Consider the following 24461-nt stretch of genomic DNA (forward strand, 5'->3'; position numbering starts at 1 on the left):
ACATTTGGTGAAGTGGAACTGCTGATGATGATCAGAATGGTACTCTTCAACGACGCATAGTACACGTTTGGCGATTTGTCCTCTTCGCTGTGTTTGTTAAGCAAATTAGATTTTAAAGGCAAATTTTTGTCAAGTTCGAGTTCTGACGATAGGGTCCATGAGGACTCAAGGGAACTCCTCAAATGTTAAAGGCATATATATAGTTATCTTAGTCAAGTATTTACATTTGTAGAAATGACATTTGATGAAGTGGAACTGCTGATGATGAACAGAATGGAACTCTTCAATGATGCATAGTTCACGTTTGGCAATTTGTTCTCTTTGCCACGCAGTTAGGTTTTCAAGGCACATTTTTATATTTCTATCCTATTTAGTTTTTTTAATAATTATCGGGTGCTTTATTTCATGCATGGTGTGAAATAATTTATCTTAAATACAGCTGAATACCCTATTGCGGGTATCTTACCAGTCAACCATAGGGCAAATCTGAAATGTGTCAAGGTGGGTGCAGTGGCAAAAAAAAACATGTTACCTCCTTTTCTACATAATTAGGCGTAGGACGCTGTCTTTTTAATTTCATTGTAGGAAATCTAAAATCAACAATAATTGTTCTTTCACCGGTCTCCCTCATTGAAGTCGATTTTTTTTTTCTTAAAAATTATATAGCCGCATTGTTCTACTAACTAACTGAGTGTACCAGAGTTATTATTTTACCCGAGCAAAGCCGGTTTTTCGTCTAGTATTTTAATAACACTTCAATATCCCTAATAGTACGGAAGGTGGAGATAAGGAACAAAATCTCCATGTACCAAAAAGTGTCATCAAAAAACTTTAAATAGGTGGCGCTACAATACCTAGAGTACTTAAACAAAAAAATCCAATCATAGACAGCGCACTTCACTCCGTCAATAGCGCCTAGGTTCTTAGCTACTCTAGCGCTACTCTGGAGAGATTTGGAACTATTATTTATAGCTGACAGCTGGACACTTTTGCAACAGTTCTACCATAAGAGATGCCACTTCTCTTAATTCTACACTCCATACCTAATAGGGTCGTTTCCAATTTTTTGAAACTCTTTTAATACGTTCTATATTAACCAAACATTGCCCTAAAATTTAACTTACCCTAAAAACGGCTTTAAGTTTTCTCAAACTTGCTATGAAATGATGACATGACTTACGTCAAATTAGGTCCGGAAATACTACATATCAGGTGCGATGAGTGAAGATGATATGTAAAGGAATTTCATACTGCCTTACACACCTAGGACTGTAAAGCAACCTTTTGTTTTTTAACGTCAAATTGTGACACAACATCTTGGCATTCAACCGTCAACAAATATAGGTAGGTACGCTACCGTTGCTTAGCAACGAATATACACAACTAATCACCGTTGTTGTGCATATTCGTTGCTAAGCAACGGGGACGGCGCATCGCGCAGGCGTGCGGACTTAAGCGCGCAGGGCACCGCTGGTAGAGTGGCGAGCCGAGTAGGGCGCCACAAAATAAATTAACTACATTTTTTGTTTTAATTGCATGTTTGAGAAAAGCACAAATCTCGGCGAGAAACGGGGTTGCCGGCCGCGTGTCTCTATCCGACTTCGCTACGCTCAGCCGTCTTTATCTACTTGGCCTGCAACCCTACGTTTCCCGGCCTCTATAGTAATGTACTATAAATTAACAAAATATATTTTGACCCATGCTTTCGCGCCTAAAACGGTCTTTGAAAATTGAATGACCACCACGTAACCATTTAGGTGGTGGGCAAGCTGTGTATGCGTGCGTGTGGGTTTTTAACCAGCTAATAAAATATGTTTTCTGTAATAATGAGTTATTATATATCATAAAGTATTTATATTATCCATTAGCATTTCTATGCTGTTAATTTTTAGTGCAGATATCAAAGCTTCAATAGGGTTGTTTCCAATTTTTTGAAACGCTTGTATTACGTTCTATATTAAGTAAAAGTTGCCCTAAAATTCAAGTTTTTAGTATACTAATAACGGCTTTAAATATGTTTAATTAACAAAATATATTTTGACAGATGCTTTCGCGCCCAAAACGCTCTTTGGAAATTGTGTGACGTCACAGTTTACGGTTTGACACATAACTACATATACATACACACGTAGAAGATACGAACTGGCAACTGACATTTGTCATTTGTTGTTTATCGCCTAACTGTCAACAGTGTCAATCCGAGAGTTGTGACGTCATCAGAATCTTCAATGACGTTTCGAGTTCAGTCACGTGACGTGTGCCAAAAGATATTTTATATTCAATATTTACAAAAATATGGTATTACAGGTCCCCTAAAAGTAGTTTAACATGTTCTTATAATCCAAAAGAATTTATTGGGATACAATTCTGCCCTAAGATTTGTAGATGGAAACAACCCTATTGACGTACTTCGAATTTGGCGTTTATTATAGCCCTGTATCCGAACGGAACGTCAGTACGTCAAGGCAAGGTCGTCAAGACGTCAAGTGAAGTGAAGGCAAGCAGTGTTTGTTTTTTATCACGCATACAGTTTTTTCTCTGAAAAACGACATAATACCAGAAACTGTAATAAACGAGCAAGAAAAATTTGATAATATTTTTATCACGTCAAGAGATGACACCGTTTAGCAGTGATTAAGAAGAGCTGTAGTGTCGCAACGATGTCTCTGTTCCCGGCTTACAGTCAGGAGGCCGCCGGCTCGAAGCTGCGCGATGCCGAGGCCGGCGCAGATATGTGCTGGGACGACGCGAGTCCGCTCGAGGCCGACGCCGCGATGGTGCCCTGCGGCGAGGCCGAGCGCGAGCTGCTCGAGTCCAGTGACAGCGACCTGGAGGTAGCGCCCGCGCCCGCGCCGGGCTCCGAGCCCGAGCCGGACTACTACGTGGACCGGCGCTTCGACGGCGGCAACCTCCGCGTCTCCACTATCTACTACCCTGGCCGTCCGCAGTAAGTCACTATACTATTTACTGCTTTCATTAAACCTCTTCTGATGTTGGGTCAGTAATTTAGGTTTGTGTTTTGTTATTCAGTCTATATCAGTACAGTGTGTGCAGTGTAGTGTCACTCCTCTCAAGTTTCCCAAGAAAAGAGATAAATGATAAATACAGTGTAAACTCCATATAACCTCACTCGATATAACAATTCACTCCTCAACATAACATAAACATTTGTTGGCTATAGTTGGTTTATTTCTCTCAATATAACGAAAACTCTCTATAGCGTCAAAAAGATCGTCCCTTGACTGTCGCTATACATATGTATAGAGTTTACAGTGTATATGCAAATATGGAAATTTGTGTTGTGAAGATAAATAAATTTTACGTTGGCTGGTTTATTTCTCTCAATATAACGAAAACTCTCTATAGCGTCAAAAAGATCGTCCCTTGACTGTCGCTATACATATGTATAGAGTTTACAGTGTATATGCAAATATGGAAATTTGTGTTGTGAAGATAAATAAATTTTACATTTTAACTTCTAGCCACCCACAAATTAAAGCATATACAGTCACGTCTAAAAATATAGACACGGACAAAGTGCACAAAAATATGTATACACAACCTTAACATATGTGCCATAAGGTTGTGTTTACATATTTTATGGCACATTGTCCTTATCAATATTTTTTATAATAAACAATATACAGTTTGATTTTGACAAAATTAATATTCTAAATACAATGGAATGGAAGGCCTTTTTAAATAACTAAACAATTGTATTTTAACAACACAAAAATGAAGTGCAGTACCATAATTAACAATGAATTAAGCATAAATTTGTCTAAAACTCACTTTGTTCAATTTCATGCCAGCCATAGGCCAGGTTTGGCAATTAACATATCGCTTAAAGCAGACGCAATTACAGAGTCAGAGACAACTAAATTTCTTGGACTCATACTTGACAGTAATTGTAATTGGCAATGTCATATAACCGAACTATGCTCCAAACTTTCAAAGTTTGTCTTTCCAATACGTAGGCTGATACATAATGCATCGGAAAAAGCGGGACTAATGTCATATTCACAAAATAATTCATTTCGGACGTTTTCATATGGAGTAACTTGCATAACTAATAATGCGTTCGTTCTAGGAGACCTAAATGTCGAAATCAATATGATACATTGATTGACAGATCCAGGGAACTATAGACCAATCTCACTTGCAACAGTAGTGGCGAAAGTGCTTGACAGTTTGCTTAATGCACAACTTTGTAAGCATATAGAGTTGCATGACGCGCAATTCGGGTTTAGGCCGGGGTTGTCAATGGAAAGCGCGATATTGTGCCTTAAGCAAGCTGTCAGGTACTATAAGGACAGAAATACGCCAATATATGCGTGTTATTTGGACCTATCCAAGGCGTTTGATCTGGTTGCGTACGACATACTTTGGGGTAAATTAAAAAAAACAGGCTTGCCAAAAGAATATATTAATCTTTTGAAGTACTGGTACAGCAGCCAGATCAATCGGGTGAGATGGGCAGGAATAGACTCTGATGAGTATAAGCTTCAGTGTGGTGTAAGGCAGGGGGGGCTTTCTTCACCTGTCCTCTTTAATTTATACGTGAACGAGTTAATCGAGGAGCTCAGCATAAAATAATGAACTTTAAACAACGGACTAACAATATAAATAATTTAACTGTAGCTTATAATGACCATATAATAGAAGAAACGAAAGCGACAAACTTTTTAGGATTAAGAGTAGATAATAAGTTGACATAGGAAAATCAAGTAGAAATAATTTGTAGTAAACTTAATTCATATTCTTATGTTCTGTATAATTTACACAAGTTGGTAAATCAACGGTTCTCACATCATATCATGCCTATGTAACTTCAATATTACGTTACGGAATTATGTTTTGGGGCAATTGTTCTGATCGTGAGATGATCTTCAAAAGTCAGAAAAAATGTGTTCGTGCCGTATGTGGAATCCCACCAACTGACTCTTGTAAAGAACATTTCATTAGACTTTGTGTACTGACTTTCCCATGCCTATATATTTATGAAATCGCATGCTATGTTGTCCTATAATATTTAATATTTATCTAAAAGTATTTTTGGAATGGCTTCAAAAATTTTCAATATTTTACCCAATGCCATTTTAAATACAGAAAACATAACAATTTTTAAAAAACGTCTGTTTTCATTCTTATCAAACAAAGCGTATTACTCCATTGACGAATATAAAAGAGACAATACATTAATTTAATTTAATGCAATACTAAAATTTATATAGTGTTTAGAATAAGGTAAGATTTAAGCATGCAATTTATTGTTAAAAGTACCAACACAAAACAAAATTTGTACACCTAATGCTGGTAAGACATAGTGATACTAATAAATACGAAATTGTCACATCTATGTACCATGTCTAACAAATAAAATATTGATTGATTGATTGATGCGTAGAGGTTGTCATATTGGTCAGGCTTGCTTCAACAATATTAGTTATGTCGATGATATGGTGCTGTTGGGACCCTCGGTTGACTCGATCAGGAAACTACTTGCGAGGTGTGAGGCTTACGCTGAGCGGCATGGTCTTAGGTACAATGCAGGTAAAAGTGAGGTGATGGTATTTAAGGCACGAAAGTATAACCCGACCACTGTACCTAAAATCGTGCTGGGAGGCGTACCCCTAAATGTGGTAAACAAATTCAAATACCTAGGTCATGTAATTGATAATGAACTAAGAGATGATTTAGACATAGAAAAAGAAAGGAGGGCAATGTCTATAAGGGGCAACATGCTTGCCCGCAGATTTGCACGTTGTAATACGCAAGTAAAGCTGACGCTATTTAGAGCGTATTCTCAGTCGTTTTACACGTGCGGTCTGTGGGCAAGTTTTACACAAAAGGCCTACAACACGTTGCGTGTCCAATATAATAATATCCTTAGGATGCTGTTAAGGCTGCCGAGGCACTGTAGTGCGTCAGGCATGTTCGCTGAGGCGCGAACTGACGACTTTTATGTCATCAGGCGAAAAAGAGTGGCCTCATTGCTACGACACGTGCGCGGCAGCACTAACAGCATGCTGAGGGCGTTAGGCGAGCGCCTCGACTGCCCGCTAATTGGGTACTGGATGGAGGTAGTTATTGGTAGGTCTAAGTAGATATAGGTATAGGTTACTAACATAGTGTTAAGGCTAAAATTGTACTAACAAAATATGGATCGCTTTGTGATCTGAAATAAAGAATTTTCAATTTTTTTTTTGATACTCTGGCACACCCAAAATTTTAAAAATGTAGGCAAGCGTTGACTTCCTATAGAAAATTTTAATTTCTTGCCGTTTTCTACTAACAAGTTGGGTGTGTTTCAGTATATTTTCAATGTTTTTATTTAAAAGATCTAATATTTGGTTCAAATTTAAACTTCATGCATGAGGCTAATTGAGCATTGTTTTGAGTGTGATGTACAGTCGAAGAAATTGATTCTTTAGCAGTTTGCGGTTCAAGTAAATTTGGTTGTAGATACTATTGCTAAGAGCTGTCCAATGTAAAGTGAACCGTAAACTGCTAAAGAATCAATTTCCTCGACCGTACTTAATTGGTTTATCTTTATTGGTGTGTCTTTATTGGTATATCATCCTTATATTTTGACATACATTTTACTGGGCAATGGCCATGGCTGTCAACAAATAAAGTTGTAGTAAAATGTCCTGATGAAGGTCTATGAAAAAGTTGGGAAATAAATAGTTGTCACTGAACTCACTGACCACTTCTTTCGTTCGTTCTTTTCGTTAGAACAACGAGTTGATAGCTCCGAACAACTGACAGGCCGATACCGTCCGGCGGACTGTTAATCAGTGGGCGTCTTTAACCTCCAAAGCCCCAGAGTAATTATTGCAGTTTTAAACCTGGAACCTTCTTTTATTCCATCATAGTACAAAATACGGATTGGGACTTTAATAATTATATAATACAAGAAAGGGTGTAAATTACTATTGGGATTTACCATATGAAATATTGACATATAACACACTGTGACCTCAAAGATTTTCATTTTTTGAAAATGATAGTGACTGACTAATGACTATAATGAAGAAGAGAATAGAAGGCAATAATGACAACCGTCTGAGTGGTAATCAGTATAAGCTGGTACCTTGCAAGTCCTACAGTAATCCTCATAGACACTTCATAAATTAACCTTGCATAACAAGCCTAAAGTGTAATTTGTTAGATAAAGGTGCAGAGAGACATAATGGTGAATAAATATGTCTAATTCAGATACAACAGTCCAGAGTTCCACTTGGCGCTCGGTCTGAAGCGCACGGCGGGGCACAGGAAGCGCGCGCGGCGCTACTGGGAGGCGAAGGACGACGGCAGGGGCGGCGGCGGGGTCGGGGAGGGCCCGCAGGCGGAGGGGGAGGGCGAGCGCGGCGCCGCGCTGCGCCGGGCGCTCGTGGACAGGCCGCGGGACGTGGAGCTGTGGCTGCAGTACATCGACTATCAGGTGCGCTAGTTGTCTCACACCGGCGAGGGAGGTGCGGGAAGGGGCACGCTTTCACTTTCCTAGATTACTTTCGTGTTGTTTCATGCATTAAGTCAATAGTCAGGAACTGAGGATGTGACTGTTAAGTCCTAATTAGAGTTGTCCCGTGTAGGAATGGGTGCACGGCGCAGAGGCGGCACGTGCGGTGAGCGAGGCGGCGGCGGCGCGCGCGCCCGACGCCCCCGCGCTACGGGCGCGTCGTCTCGCGCTGCTGCAACGGACCGAGGCCGCACAGGACTACGTCACTAGGTTACGCGACGAGCTCACGCAAGGTAGACGTGATTTTGTCAACTTTTTGTACAACTTGGCCAACAATAGGTAATACCAAATTAAGCGGTGTTGGCGCGTCAGTCAGTTAGCGGCCATGATCAGTGAAGGTAAAAAACATGGATCCTATCTTCAAACAAACATATTCGCTTGGAATTAAGAAAATACGCATGCTTATCATTAAGCTACTCCATTTTAGTTACGGAAGCCTAAAAAACGCTTACCTAATACATGGTTATTGCTTCCAAACACTAATTTAAGTATTTGTTTTACACACATTTATACTATTAGTGACACATAATTAACCATTTTTAAATAGAGTCGACATAAAGATGATGTGTCTGTCCTGTATGCTGATGTAATGTGTCCACAGAAAAAGATCCGTACGTGTCGGCGGAGCTGTGGTGTCGCCTGATATCGGCGTTGGCGCGCGAGCCGTCGGCCGGCGTGTCGGGCGCGGCCGCCGCCGCCGCCGCCGCCGCGCGCTCCTGCCGCCGCCTGCCCGCCGCCTACCCCAACATACTGTACACGTACGGTGAGTGCTGTCGCTGAGATTGTCAGGTGATGGAGTTCGGAATCCAGTATACCCCAACTTGCAGTATTTGTTAATTCATTGCCGCTGATACATCATATTTCGAGGTAGTGTCATCGGAATTATGATTTCGTGCATTAAAAAAATAAAACCATCTAGATCCTCAGGATGCTGTTATTGCTGTCTCTCACTCGTCTCAGCAAGGAGGCTACCCTCTTGCGTATGATGGCATGGAAGCCATCCGTGTGCGCCGCGACAAACATGCCTGACGCACTGCAATGACGAGGCAGCTTTAACAACATCTTGAAAATATTATTGTACTGTATACGGAGCGCATTTATAACCCATAAACTGCACGAGTAGAAGGACGCTTTAAATAGTGTGAGCTTGACTTCCCTCGTACATCGTGCAAATCTACGGATGAGCAATTATGTTGCCTCTGACTGCTAGAGCCCTTCTCCCTTCTCTCTTTCAATATCAAGGTCATCCTTGTTATTCTGCCCCTTCTAATCTTTACTTAAAGGAGGAATTAATTATGTCACATGTTGGAGCACAAGGTTATCCTTTGGGTCCCCTGATTTTCTACCTGGCTATACAGAAGACCATCGTCAAGCTCAAGTCTCCGCTTAACGTGTGGTATCTTGACGATGGTACTATTAGGGGTAAGCTTTGAACTTGGCTGGGCACGCTACCGCGTCTCTAGATTTCGGTGAAACCGGGTTTGTGATTGTGACCCGTACTCCTAACTGTTAGGCAACTTTATATAATTTCTACGGTTTTAAAAGTACAATAGGTCCTTGCCATGATTCTAGTATAGATAATAAAAGAGGAAAAGATATTGTTGTGAATGTTACTAAGACTGGAACCATATTTGCAAGAAAACAAATTTTCAAATTGAGGAGGGATTTAAATCTTCTCGGGTCAGAAGTGTAGGGTTAGAGCCGGGGTAGCTTTATTTGACGTTCATACGCTCATTATAATATTATAATATGCCTACTTGAATAATAAACTATCTTTATCTTCTAACTATGTATAAAACACCTCTGTACTGTAATAAATAGGTATCTCAATATATATGGCAAAAACTACCATTACTGTAAAACAGTAATTCCAAAATGGCATCAAGAAAGAAACTACCATGAGGCTGAGCGACTATTCCAACTATGAGAAACGAGTGAGTTCCGTTACACACACACACACACACACACACACACACACACACACACACAATACACACACGTACGAGTACCACGGTGTCCTAAACTAACCAATACGTGTACCTCATGTAACTCGCGGAACACGAGACAAAAATATGAAGCTAGCTATAAATTAAATTTTGTGTTGTGAATTTGTCATGTAAATATGATTGTTGTGTGATATTTGATACAAGACACTCGGATTAATTAATCCAGCACTTTATTATCTTATAAAATTAACATCTCGTCGGCCATGAATTTCTGAGACGCGAACAAGAGTCAGAAGAAGAGCGGGGCGCCTCTACACAGACCCCAGAAACCTAAAGAGAGGCCCTAGCAAATTTATATGTAATGCTTGTAAATATATGAATAAAGATATATTTCATTTTAATATTTTTCATTGCATAAATAGCGGTAATAATGAGGCAAAAGGTACGTGTGTAGGCTCGGTAGTTCGTGCGGCCGGGCTGTGGGAGACGCTGGTGCTGCTGCTGGAGCTGGTGCTGGCGGCCGCGCCGGGCGCCGCGTCCACCCCGGCCGGCCCGCCTTCCGCCTTCCCGCCGCCGCGCGACCCGCGCCGCGAGCGGGACGCGGAGGAGCGGCTGCAGGACTACGAGGACAAGGTATATTATTGACTTTTCTGGCGTTATTTATAAATACACTACGAGCCTCAATTATTTACTTATGTATTTGTAAGAAAGGGATTAGACAGATTAACGAAATAAGGCTTATAAAGTAGTATTAGTAGTAGCAGTAAAACACTTTATTGTACAAAAAGAAGGGATCTCTTCCAGTTAACCTTTGAGCAATTGAGGAAAACTTGGAGAACGGTAGACATCAAAACTGGACTAAACGGCATAAAATAAAATAATTAATTTCCTAAAAGATAGGTAAACCTATAAGCCCTATAACCTACAATATATATGTAAATGGGATGAAATAAAAAAATATGTAAATAGTCATTTATAGTTATAATATTATAATACATTCTATAATATACAAAACTCCTTAACCGCACACACCTTTTTGATTAAGTTTCCTCCGAAAGCCACAACATTTTTAAATTATATTAAAGTTAAGTTAATATTAGTTATTTATTAAACTTTATATGAATAAGGAGGATTGGAATTAGTTTTTATGACGGATAATGAATTGATAGCAGAAATAAGATTATTTAATAACTAAATTAAAGTTAAGCTAAATCTTTGAAAGTCTTCGATCCTCGACTAAGTATGTTTGAGCCTGCTATTAATAAACTTGAGTGATATGTCGCGGCGCCGCAGAATTGTATGTGAGATTTTTAATCTGTACGTATAGAGTTCATAAACCTACAATGTTGTGGGTGTCGTGTTTTCCAAGTCGTCAGTCCCTCATTCGGTCGACACTGGGCCAGGTGGTGAACAGCGGGCTGCCGTCGGGCGCGGTGTGGGCGCGCGTGGAGCGCGCGCGCGGCGCGGCGCACTGGCGGCCGGCGCGGGCAGAGGCCGCCGCGGCCGGTGCCGCCGCCGCCGCCGACGCCGACCCCGACCCGCAGCGCACGCCGGCCTTGGCCGACGTCGCCGACCTCGTGCTGCCGTGCGCAGACCCCGCTGCCTTGTTCCTGTTACTGGTTAATGCATTACGGTAGGTCACGTCGAATATCTACTTTTTAACATACCTACATATTTAGTTAAGGATGAATATTCTGTTTGCAGTCTAGCGAAGGTTCCTTTGCTCCCGGGTGCACAATACGTGCACGACGCCGCGGGCGCGGGCGCCGACGAGTGGGACTGCGGCGAGGCGCTCCTGCCGCTCGTGCTCGCGTCGCGCCGCATGCCGCGCACGCACGCGGCGCACGCCGCGCCCGGGGCGGCGCGGGAGCTCGTGAAGCTCGCCGTCGACCCGCCGCACTACTTCAGCGATGATTATGGTACGTTACTCATCTTGTGACCCATACCGATAGAGATTCATTCATCGTTCGGAGCCATTCAAAACACGTTGTCGATGTCGGTTAATGTCTGCGACAGTTTTGAGCTTTTGACAACTGAAAAAAATTAATAATCGAGTCTAGTGGCGAGATGCAACTCTTTCAAACTTGTAGTAAACTTGGCTGCAATTCTATCGAATGTGGACGAAAATTAATTTCATTTATGTTCAGCATTTATGTGTCAGACATAATGAACGGTGTGACGCAGAATACTAGTGACACTTGTGTTATACTTATATAAATCATTCTTTGCATTTTGTGTATATTTATTATATTATATTCAGGGAGCTTGTGTGTGATCGTTTTTGATCTTTATGCGTCGTGTGCAGGGTATCGTAGCTGGGTGGAAGCTCTGTGGGACGCGGCGCTGGCGGCGGCGACCGGAGACGGCGTGGTGGCGCTGCTCTGCTGGCGGCTGCGGTGGCTGCATGCGCAACTGCTGCTCCTGCCCGTACGTAACGGACATAAATATTGGCTGAAAACATGGATAGAATCATTACTAAAATATGAACTTGAAAACGGAAATCTGTTTTTTATCGATCAGTAGGATGATAATTGATAATATTGTTCAATTGTTGATAAAGATATGTGTTTAGGAGTCTTCTGAGAGCGCGGTGGAAGCGCGGCGCATCCGCGACGCGGCGCAGGCGACCCTCAAGCGCTGGGGCGGCTCGCGCGCGCTGGCTTTCGCGCTGTTCGCGCGCCTGGCGCACGCCGCGGCGGCGCGCGGCGGCGGCGGCGGGCCGGACGCCGGGCGCCGCGCCGCCGCGGTCGCGCTGCAGGACGACGCCGTGCCCACGACACATGTGCTGTACATCGCCAGGTAACGCCGACCAACCATGGCGGCGGCGGGCCGGACGCCGGGCGCCGCGCCGCCGCGGTCGCGCTGCAGGACGACGCCGTGCCCACGACACATGTTCTGTACATCGCCAGGTAACGCCGAAAAACAATGACATCGTTCGCGCTGTTCGCGCGCCTGGCGCGCGGCGGCGGCGGTTTTAAGGTCTACAAAGTGGGTGTCACAACTACGTGTACTACCATGCGAAAAACGCTTTCGTTGACTTTTAATTTTTTTAAAGTATTTTACACCAATTATGTTTAATTGATTTTTCGCATGGCTATCTACTACCATTTGAGAGGTTTAAGATCCGGATATCCGTCAAATATAAGATCCGGATCCAACGGGTCATAGGCTCCGGATATTTCGGATATTACGGATCCGTTAAATATGGTTATCGACCTATAACAGAAACAATTTTCTAATGAAATTTTTGAATGATTTCATATCATTTTGTCATTTATATATAGTATTTTCATATATTTAATCAAATCAAATACTAACAGCACATCAATTATGATATGACAACCAAAATGACATTTTAACATAACGGTAATAAATAGTGAATTATCTCTCTAATAAACTGAATGATCAATAATATCTTTCTTACTCTGATATTTCTTATATTTTTAGTTTCCGAGATACAGAAAGTGCATAAGGTGGGATTTCATGATTTTATTTATTTTCGTGAAATATAAAGCATTGCTCAAATAAGCTAGTATTAAAATAACATGTAAGCACTAACTGCGATCAAAACTGGGTTAAACTGTCAAAGTATACTTAGTTAAGGCTAAACATAGTTAAGATAATCTCCAAATATAGAGATTTTAACTGAGTTCAGACTGTACCTCAACAACAACACTGAAATAAACAGTTTTTTTTTCACACCCGTTTTTTTCCATACGTTTGCCTCTCAATTGTTTCGCATTTGTGGTTGGCGTTACTTTGAGACTATTAATTTAAAATGTTGACACATTGTGACGTGTTTATTACATATACGACGTTTTGCCTATAATTTTAGTAACAATACTACGTTTCGGATATGAACTTGAGACCTTAATAATGTCTAAAATAATCAAAGTGTAGAGTGTAAGTAAGTTAATACGACTTTATGCCTCTTTCGAAATCGGGTCTAATAATATTAGCATAAATTCCGCCTTTTTAAATATAATAAAAGGTATTACCGCATTTTCACTTATCCAGAATAGAAGGTAAAAAGGCTTTTCTCAATAAAAAATGAATGGTATGTGTAGCCTTCATAGTACGTGAAATAATGGCAAACAAAAGGGCCAATTTTGTTTTGGCTCTCCTGAGAAGTTAATTTTTGTTCAAACCCGACCATATGGAACTCGAGGCGAGAATTATTGTTGTTTACAACTTTACAGTAATAGGGTTGTTTCCAATTTTTTGAAACGCTTGTATTACGTTCTATATTAACTAAAAGTTGCCCTAAAATTCAACTTTTATACTAAAAACGGCTTTAAATATGCTAAATTAACAAAATATATTTCGACAGATGCTTTGGCGCCCAAAACGCTCTTTGAAAATTATGTGACGTCACAGTTTACGATTTGACACATAACTTCATACACACGTAGAAGATACGAACTGTCAACTGACATTTGTCATTTGTTGTTTATCGCCTAACTGTCAACAGTGTCAATCCGAGAGTTGTGATGTCATCAGAATCTGCAATGACGTTTCGAGTTTGGTCACGTGACGTGTGCCAAAAGATATTTTAAATTCAATATTTACAAAAATATGGTCATTACAGGTCTCCTAAAAGTAGTTTAACATGTTCTTATAATCCAAAAGAATTTATTGGGATACAATTCTGCCCTAAGATTTGTAGATGGAAACAACCCTATTATTCCCGGGGTTTCGCTCAGTCGTCTACTTAGAATGGCATTACAGACATTACAGTGCTTGTGAGTGTTGTTATCACTGATTTTGTTTGTGTATTATCGTGTCGGTTCCCCTTCTGTTAAAATAAAAATAACATGCGCTACTGACTAACTAAGTGAGTAATATTGATATGATTTCGCTCAACTTTGGTTATTATTTGCAGTAACAGGATTTCTATTATTTTTTTACTACTCGTATATAATGAAATATCACTGTAATGCACACTGAAAGAATGAGTTAGATTTTTATTCTAATCACTTTTTTTCTCTATTTAACCACTATTTTTCAATCATACAGAAAACAGAAAGCAAGCTTTTCTCATGTAATTTTATCAAACCGGTGTATAAAAGATTAATACATGTTCGACAAATTTGTCGTTTAAGGAGTATAGGAGATATTAATTTACTCCATTTACATATTATTATGTTAGTATGATTTTATTTATGACTAAAAATAGTCCGTATTAGGCCGAATCCTTCTAGAACGTAACCTTTTTTTAAATGGATCTTTATTATACGGTTATCCGGATCCGTCAAATTTTAATATCCGAAATATCCGGATCCGAGAAATTGACGGATATTGCAAACCCTAGTAGTAGCTAATAATATTTGCAGTTTATGTGATTTTTTTCCATAGGTGGTGTACCTTTACTTGTTGAAAAGAGCTGTCAAAAAATCTCTGACATTTTAATAATTATTTTTTCAGGGAATTAAATATTTAGAAAATCTGAGTTATACTCGTAGGAGTCATTCTTTGTAGCTATGATTTGGATTGATTGCTCTACCTTATATAGTTTAGGAGAAAGAAGACTTTGAAAAATGTTCGAACTTTGAAACGGTTCATGATAGGAGGCTGAAAGCTAAGGTGTTTCGTTTGTATATTATAAGATAGCCAACAAATGACATTATAAAAATCCGATATTCGTCACAGGGGCCACTTCTCCTTCCTTAGCCTGCCCTTTCAATTTGATAGGTCTAGTATTTTCGGAGCAAATAGACTGTGACGGACGGACGGACAGGCAGGCGCACGAGTGATCCTATAAGGGCTCCGTTTTTTCCTTTTGAGGTACCCATAAACCCTAAAAAAATATAGGGTAGCCCATTGTACGTAATGGAATGGCAGGATCGTGGACGAGGTGCATGGCGGCGCGAGCGGCGCGTTGTCGGCGGCGGGCGCGCGCGCGCTGGCGAGCGCCGCGCTGCGCCGCGCGCCGCCCGCCGCCGCCGCCGCCGCCGCCGCCGCCGCCGCCGCCGACCGCGCCGCGGGCGGGGACATGCTGCGGGAAGCCAGGGAGGAGGTATTTATTCATGTAAAATGCTTAATTTTGTTAGCGAATGTAAACTTCTCTAAAATGATCTCTTGAAAACTGACCTTATTAACAGTATTTATCAGAATCAGAATAGCCATTTATTAAATTAACACACGCGTAGGTACATTGTTTACATTCATTGATAATATATTTATACATATTTACTGAAAGTTCTCTATTGCTCTTTAGTTAGGAGTAAACTGGAATACGCTTCTCAAATTTGGAACCCCTGCTATAGAACCTACATTGATAGAATTGAACGCGTTCAAAAAAAGTTTCTAAAATGTCTTAACTTTAAACTCAAATGCCCTTATAACTCAACTTATTACTACAGTATGTGCAAAAAAGCGGCCAAGTGCGAGTCGGACTCGCCCATGAAGGGTTCCGTACCATTTATGACGTATTAAAAAAAAACTACTTACTAGATCTCGTTCAAACCAATTTTCGGTGGAAGTTTGCATGGTAATGTATATCATATATTTTTTTTAGATTTTTCATTCTATTATTTTAGAAGTTACAGGGGGGGGGGACACAATTTTTTTCACTTTGGAAGTGTCTCTCGCGCAAACTATCCAGTTTAGAAAAAAATGATATCAGAAACCTAAATATCATTTTTGAAGACCTATCCATAGATATCCCACACGTATGGGTTTGATGAAAAATTTTTTTTTTTTTTTAATTTAATGACGTATTAAAAAAAAATCTACTTACTAGATCTCGTTCAAACAAATTTTCGGTGGAAGTTTGCATGGAAATGTATACCATATATATTTTTTTGATTTTTCATTCTGTTATTTTAGAAGTTACGGGGGGGGGGACACATTTTACCACAGGAAGTGTCTCTCGCGCAAACTATTCAGTTTAGAAAAAAATGATATTAGAAACCTCAATATCATTTTTAAAGACCTATCCATAGATACCCCACACGTATGGGTTTGATGAAAAAAGATTTTTTGAGTTTCAGTTCTAAGTACGGCGAACCCCCAAAATTTATTGTTTTTTTCTTCTATTTTTGTGTAAAAATCTATAAGGGTTCCGTTTTTTGCCATTTGGCTACGGAACCCTAAAAACACCATTTAATACCGTTATATAAACGTCGTGAGATAGCTGACATCACCTTCATTCTCAATAGCACAAGTGGTAATCTCGATTGCCCCGAACTGCTTCATAAACTTTCATTTAATACGCCTACTCGGTCTAAACGTTATTTCCCCCCCTCTTTCAGTTGAATAAATAAATAAATAATAAATAAATAAATATTATAGGACATTATTACACAAATTGACTAAGTCCCACAGTAAGCTCAATAAGGCTTGTGTTGAGGGTACTTAGACAACGATATATATAATATATAAATATTTATAAATACTTAAATACATAGAAAACACCCATGAGTCAGGAACAACTATCCATGTTCATCACACGAATAAATGCCCTTACCAGGATTTGAACCCGGGACCATCGGCTTCATAGGCAGGGTCACTACCCACTAGGCCAGACCGGTCGTCAAAATGTGTTTCATCCAAATATAGGCAAAATAGTTTTTTGATTCAAGCCAGTCGTCGCTTAAATAATGTGACAAGAGAGCTAGATATTGACATATTCAATTGTTCCATTCCTTCTGCGAGGCGTAAATTGGCGTCAAGCTGCTTCAATTGAAAATACTGTCAGGTAGTTGGTATGTATGCCCGTGCCCGAAGTAGGAATAGCTTCTAGATTTCTAATTTTTAAGAGGCTGTCAATATCTAAAGCGCGCACACTGTCTATTTCTATCGGAGTAAATGAGATAGCACTGTCGCATGTTACTGGGCCTGGGCAAGGGAATAATAAGAAAAATATTTAAATAAAAAAAGTGGATTATTAGTGTAATATTTTACTCAACCACGGTTTAGATATAAATGTTTTAAAATTGTGATTTTAATTGCAGACCCATTAAGTCAAAACAATAAAGACATAAAACCGTTTATAATTGTGATTTTAAGACCAATCTTTGCAATTATTTTCTATCGAGCCGATTTCGTTCAATCATGTATCGAGTACAACCACGGTCTTTGAAATATAATTAATATGAACATATATTTTTCATACTTGACTAAAACAAATAGTCTTTCTTAAAAAAACTGTTTAAGTAACATCAATTTCAAGGACATTAGGTGTTGACAGCCTCTTAAGTCCAATATACTTATTATAAAATATTTCATTGATTATAATAACTGCAGTTGCTGTTTGCTACTCAATATGTATAAAATAGATTGTTAGGTATTAATTTAGTAATTTACTATACAATTTATAAAATAGAAATTGTGTCTGAAAATAACTTTCTGCTTTATATAAATATCTAAAATATATTGTAGAGGCTATAGATAATAAGCAATATGCGATAGGTCTCTTGCTCGACATGAGCAAAGCCTACGATAGAGTCTGCCATGAAACCCTGTTAAAAAAACTTTATATTACAGGAGTCAGAGGATTAGCTCATGAGTGGTTCAAATCCTACCTCAGTAATCGGTCTCAATATGTAGAAGTAGAATACACAGATTTTCAAACTGGCAAAATTCAACAAACACGATCCGATAAAGTTGCTGTTACTTGCTCCATCCCCCAGGGTAGCGTCTTAGGATGCTGCTTATTTCTCATATATATAAATGACCTCCCTAACATATTAGAAAACCATAGCGTGCTATTCGCTGACGATGTCTCTGTACTTCTTCCCTGCTCTGATATTCTTGAAGCTGAACATAAATTAAATACAACTTTAGAAAAAATTGAAAATTGGCTAGAAGCTAATAATCTTAAACTCAACTTGGGGAAATCATTAATTATTCAATTCAAACCATATCAGAAAGCCTCACTGCCAATTCAATTCTGCTATAATAATATTAAAATTGAATCTGTTAGTTCTGCTACCTTATTAGGAGTGGAGTTGGATACCCACCTTAACTGGAAACCTCATATCCTTAAACTTTCAAAGCAACTTTCCTCTTTTATATACGCACTCCAGCATCTCAAACGCGGCACCGACTTCAATACGGCTCTCACGGCGTACTACGCTTTTGCCTATTCAAGAATGTCTTATGGTCTAGTCCTGTGGGGACAAAGTACCGAAGTCGATAAAATCTTTATTCTTCAAAAGAAATGCATATGAATTCTTGCCAACATTAATCTTATGGAAATGGAATCATGCCAGCCATACTTTATTAAATTTAAAATACTTACCTTAACTTCCATGTATATCTTTGAATGCAGTAAATTTGTAAGAAAACATTTTGAACTATATACCCCAGTAACAGATATTAGAAGAAATAACAGGAATCTTAATAAACTTAAATTGCCCTTCTCGAGAATGAAAATTGTAACGTCTAGCCCTCACTACATGATGATCAAGATATATAATAAGTTACCTAACTCTATAAAAAATCAGGAAAAGACTACTACATTCACTAAATTATTAAAAATATTTCTAATAAATAAATGCTATTATTCCCTAAGTGAATACTTTGAAGAGGATACTAATGATTGATGGTAATACTAATGGTTTATGCTAAAACTCATGTATTTAATTTCAATGTTTAGATTATTGGTTTCTCATTGTTTAAAGTAGATTTAGTCCTCTTAAATTGCTGTGCCCTTGCAGGGCGTCACATGTACTTCTACACTTTCTGTTCCATCTTATGTGATTTGTGATATGCAATAAAGATTTGACTTTGACTTTAACTTCTGTCTACGTTTTTCTAGTAATATCCTGGTGCTTTAATTCATTTCAAGCATGGTGTGAAATAACTTATTTTAAATACAGTGAACATCCCTGTACATAACGTTGTTAACATATTATTGCATGTGCCTATGTAAAATAGTGCGTGTTATTTAACTTAATGTTAAATATTAAGATGTTGCTATATGTGAGATCCTAAATATGATTACAGTATTTATACTTACCTACTTTTAATAAGGTTAGTTTTCAAGAGATCATTTCTAAAAGAAATTTGGAATTGACTTTTAAATGATGATTTTGGATGATAATTGATAAATATTTAATTACGTTCATTTGGATTTAATTTTTAGGGTTCCGTAGCCAAATGGCAAAAAACGGAACCCTTATAGATTCGTCATGTCCGTCTGTCCGATTATGTCACAGCCACTTTTTTCCGAAACTATAAGAGCTACACTGTTCAAACTTGGTAAGTAAATGTATTCTATGAACCGCATTAAGATGTTTACACAAAAATAGAAAAAAAACCGAAAAATTTTGGGGGTTCCCCATACTTAGAACTGAAACTCAAAATTTTTTTTCATCAAACCCATACGTGTGGGGTATCTATGGATAGGTCTTTAAAAATGATATTGAGGTTTCTAATATCATTTTTTTCTAAACTGAATAGTTGCGCGAGAGACACTTCCAAAGTGGTAAAATGTGCCCCCCCCCCCCCCCCCCCCGTAACTTCTAAAATGACAGAATGAAAAATCTAAAAAAAATATATGATATACATTGCTATGCAAACTTCCACCGAAAATTGGTTTGAACGAGATCTAGTAAGAAGTTTTTTTTAATATATCATAAAATTAAAAAAAAAAAAAATCATCAAACCCATACGTGTGGGGTATCTATGGATAGGTCTGCAAAAATGATATCTAAACAGAACAGTTTGCGCGAGAGACACTTCCAAAGTGAAAAAAATGTGTCCCCCCCCCCCTGTAACTTCTAAAATAACAGAATGACAAATCTTATAAATATATATGATATATATTACCATGCAAAACTTCCACCGAAAATTGGTTTGAACGAAATGTAGTAAGTAGTTTTTTTTTTATACGTCATAAAATTAAAAAAGAATAAAAAAAATTCATCAAACCCATACGTGTGGATAGGTCTTCAAAAATCATATTTAGGTTTCTTATATCATTTTTTTCTAAACTGAATAGTTTGCGCGAGAGAGACTTCCAAAAAATATATATGATATACAATTACCATCCAAACTTCCACCGAAAATTGGTTTGAACGAGATCTAGTAAGTAGTTTTTTTTTTAATACGTCATAAATGGTACGGAACCCTTCATGGGCGAGTCCGACTCGTTTTTATATTTCATAGTTATTGTATTCCTTGCGTGGGAAAAAAAAAATATATATATATATATATATACATATATATTTCTTCACCCCTAAGGCCTGTGTTTACACGTCGATTACTGTTATGCCAGTTCATAGGCGAGTAGCCAACGTGTAAGCGGACCTCTCGGTGCCATTATCTGAACGTATGCGACTGTTTTGAAATACTTTTTTCTGTTTTTTAACATAGTGCGAACGGCGCTGCGCCTCAATAGAGGAAGAGCTGGCGACCGAGGAGGAGTCCCGCGCGGCCGCGCTGGGCTGCGGCGCGCGGCTGCTGCGCGCGCTGCTGCCCGGCGCCGCCGAGTGGGGCGCCGCGCGCGCGCTGCTGGCCGACCAGGCGCGCCGGCGCCGGCTGCTGCAGCGGCTGCTGGTGAGAGGATCTCGGCTTACGTTCTTCTTAAACTTATTTACTGAAGCATCGCTATTCTGGGGTGCCGTAACTTAAGTTGTATCAGTATAGCTAACATTATAACACGTGGTTGTTATGGCCGCGACACGGCATATTAGTATGTGAGAGTGAACGGTTGACGGCAGGCGTCGCCGGGCGGCGCACGCGGCGCGGGCGCGGCGCGCTGGGGGGAGCAGGCGGCGGCGGCGCTGGCGCCGCGCACGCGCCACGGCACCGCGGCCGCGCGCGAGCTGTCCCGGCGCTACCCCGGCAACGCGCTGCTGGCGCTAGGTCAGTCCACCGAGCCATATTGCTTATATTTAACCTTAATATTTTGGTACGAATTTGAACAATTGTTATAAATTTTGCGAGATGAAAAGATTCATTGTAGCCGTAGTTAAATTTATTAAAAAATCAATTCGTGTTAAGTGTCGAGCGGCACGCCGCTGTGGTCGCACGCCGCGGCGGGCGACTGCGGCCCGCCGGCGGCGCGCGCGCTGGGCGCGGCGTGGCCGGCGCTGCTGCGCGCCGTGCCGGGCGCGGGCCCCGGGGCGGCCCCCGGGCCGGGCCCCGGGCAGGCCCCCGGCCCGGACCCCGGCGCCGCGGGCGAGCTGGCGCGCCGCCTGCGCCGCGCCTGCCCCGCCGCCGCCGCCGCCGCGCTGCCGTGGGCGCTGCGCCTCGAGGCGGAGGCGCGCGCGCCGGCGCCGCGCCTCGAGCACGTCGCGCACGCCGCCATGGACGCCCTGCCCGCCCACAAGGTACGCCGCGCTCCCGGCGGCTCCCGATTCACTGACAATTTTATACAATATGTAATGATTTGGTCATTGTCATCTATAAGATGTATCAGTTTTTTAGGTTCCTGTATGCATTTCTTTTCTATTGAAAATTGTCATGTCTACATGAGGACTCGACGACGAAACGTTAAGTGGAAACGGTATTGCAATAATCGGTGTCGTGTTCGTCAGTGGCTGACGGTGCGGAGCGCGGCGCTGGGCGCGGCGGGCGGCGGCGGCGCGCTGCCCGACGTGCTGCTGGAGCGCGGCCTGCGCCTGCACGCGCTGCCCGACGAGCTGCGCGCGCTGCGGGCCCCGGCCCGGGCCCCCGTCGAGTAGCGGCCGCGCCGGCCCACTGGGCGCGGCCTGCGCCTGCACGCGCTGCCCGACGAGCTGCGCGCGCTGCGGGCCCCGGCCCGGGCCCCCGTCGAGTAGCGGCCGCGCCGGCCCACTGGGCGCCAGTTACAAGTGTTACAACCGACCTACCGTCGACCATTCTTAACTTAAACTTATGAATAGGTCAAATAATAAACTATTTACGAATCTTTTTTTTGTTTTCATTTAAAATTCCCGACACGAACTGGAGTCTAGAAAATAAAGAAACCGAGATCATCATACGTCGCGAGAGTCGTCAATGTTGTAGATGAGAGATCATTAAATATGATATTTGCGTAAGAAAACTCACTCTACTGCTGTTTATAATTTCAAAACGCAAAATTAGACTCAACCTGCCGCACTTCACTTTGCCGACGAACCAAAGTAAATTTAAATAAAGCATTTTGGGAAGGTTTAAAAATGTCAAATCTGTGCCATTATCATTAAATAAGAATATTCCTAAAATGCATTTAATCATTGCGCTTGTGACAGCGGCTAGGAAAATCGAATTTTACTTTTAATAGTTAAAAATGGTGGTACATAGGAGATTCTATAGATGGAAATAACAGGTAATTACGGCCGAAGATATTTTTTGATACACACTTTTAATGCCGCCTGTACTTCCTCTCCTTTGCATGTGTATCGAGTACTTCTCGAGATCTTTCTAAAGACCCTAAGCTCGAGGTGTTTATTTTTTCCATCGAAGAGTTCCTTTAGCTACCTTCCGACTGCATCATCAGATAAGCTCCATGATATTTCATTGTCATCAGAAATACGAAAGTATGCCAAATTTCAGGTCAATCGGACACGGACACCGGGAAGTGGTTCAAATTTAAGTTACAAGATTTTAATCATAGATGGCGCTACGAACGCGGTGTTGTTAGGAGGATAGCCATCTTTATATTACTTACTCGTCTCTGCCTTCACTTTCACTGGATTCGCATCTAAATAAAGTAAAGCAAAGGTGTGAGTCTGACCTACGCTTCGAGGATTCCGTGCCATCAAACTATGTTTTACATAATGTGTTTTCCCAGCACGCTTGAGCAATTTATTTTTTTATTTTCCGAATTTACCAAGAGCACCAAGCAATAGGGTTGTTTACAACTACAAATCTTAGAGCAGAATTGTATCCCAATAAATAATTTTGTATTATAAGAACATGTTAAACTACTTTTAGGGGACCTGTAAGACCATATTTTTTAAATATTGAATTTAAAATATCTTTTGGCACACGTCACGTGATCAAACTCGAAACGTCATTGAAAATTCTGATGACGTCACAATTCTCGGAATGACAATCTTGACAGTTAGGCGATAAACAACAAATGACAAATGTCAGTTGACAGTTCGTATCTTCTACGTGTGTATGTAGTTATGTGTCAAACCGTAAACTGTGACGTCACACAATTTTGAAAGAGCGTTTTGGGCGTGAAAGCATCTGTCAAAATATATTTTGTTAATTTAACATATTTAACGCCGTTTTTAGTATAAAAGTTGAATTTTAGGGCTAATTTTAGTTAATATAGAACGTAATGTAAGCGTTGAAAAAAATTGGAAACAACCCTATTGCACATTTTTATGGTTGCGTACCAAAAATGGTGCGGTGGTTATGGTGCAAGTCTGTCTGTCACATCGCTAATAATAAAATATTTTTTAGAATCCTCAGATCCATAGATTGTTAGTTTACTAATGTAGTTTTATAAGTGTCTTGTAACACTTATAAAACTACATTAGTAAACTATCTTATATCCTCGTAAGGCCCAAGGTCCTACCTATAGGACTTATTCAATTCGATGAAATTTCAATCATATTCAATTAGGACAGAGTTGCATTTGTTTTGTTTCGTGCAATTTTCAAACAAAATAAAATCTACTGTATTCCGTGCACTATAGGTTCAAATTCCAGTGGCAAATTTTGGATTTTTCATTTCTATGGCTGGGCCTTAAGAGGATATTAACAGGTTTCATAAAAATACCTTAGGTCATATGACATGAAGGTCGGTATATCGGCGGAGAATATCCAAATCCCACCTCTCTGCTATCATTCTCAGGGATGCTATATGCGCTCCCCCTCATCCGCATCACCACAGATGCCGTCTTGCTAAATATCTCGAGAACCACTTAAGCTATCGATTTGGAATATTTATAAACAACGCTCACTCAGACACATATATTGAAGGTATTATTTTTTTATTTAATTTTTATTAACTATGGAAAATGCCCAATATATAGGGGGGCATAATTTCAAAGTATAGTGAGTATAGTGACTAAGTCAAGTGGGATACCATTTGAAAGAGCTGAAATTGGACATTTCAAAATA

The 24461-nt window shown here is 40.3% G+C and overlaps 1 protein-coding gene and 1 long non-coding RNA gene across 2 annotated transcripts; both read left to right on the forward strand.

The window, feature by feature from the left end:
- The first annotated feature begins 2464 nt into the window (after positions 1 to 2464).
- LOC133523138 (uncharacterized) lies at positions 2465 to 21451 on the forward strand. The gene is made up of 11 exons (XM_061858650.1): positions 2465 to 2947; positions 7222 to 7447; positions 7599 to 7758; positions 8127 to 8288; positions 9926 to 10104; positions 10875 to 11104; positions 11176 to 11390; positions 11777 to 11898; positions 12044 to 12270; positions 15313 to 15376; positions 20794 to 21451. Exons 1-11 carry the CDS (start codon positions 2661 to 2663, stop codon positions 21049 to 21051), a joined length of 2130 nt encoding a protein of 709 aa, XP_061714634.1. The 5' UTR covers positions 2465 to 2660; the 3' UTR covers positions 21052 to 21451.
- A 156-nt stretch (positions 21452 to 21607) lies between these two features.
- LOC133522564 (uncharacterized) lies at positions 21608 to 22314 on the forward strand. Its single transcript, XR_009800084.1, has 2 exons — positions 21608 to 21752; positions 21960 to 22314. It is a non-coding gene; the product is annotated as an uncharacterized LOC133522564 (long non-coding RNA).
- The last annotated feature ends 2147 nt before the right edge of the window (positions 22315 to 24461 follow it).

This window comes from Cydia pomonella, chromosome 11 (assembly GCF_033807575.1).
Source record: "Cydia pomonella isolate Wapato2018A chromosome 11, ilCydPomo1, whole genome shotgun sequence".
Lineage (NCBI taxonomy): Eukaryota > Metazoa > Arthropoda > Insecta > Lepidoptera > Tortricidae > Cydia > Cydia pomonella.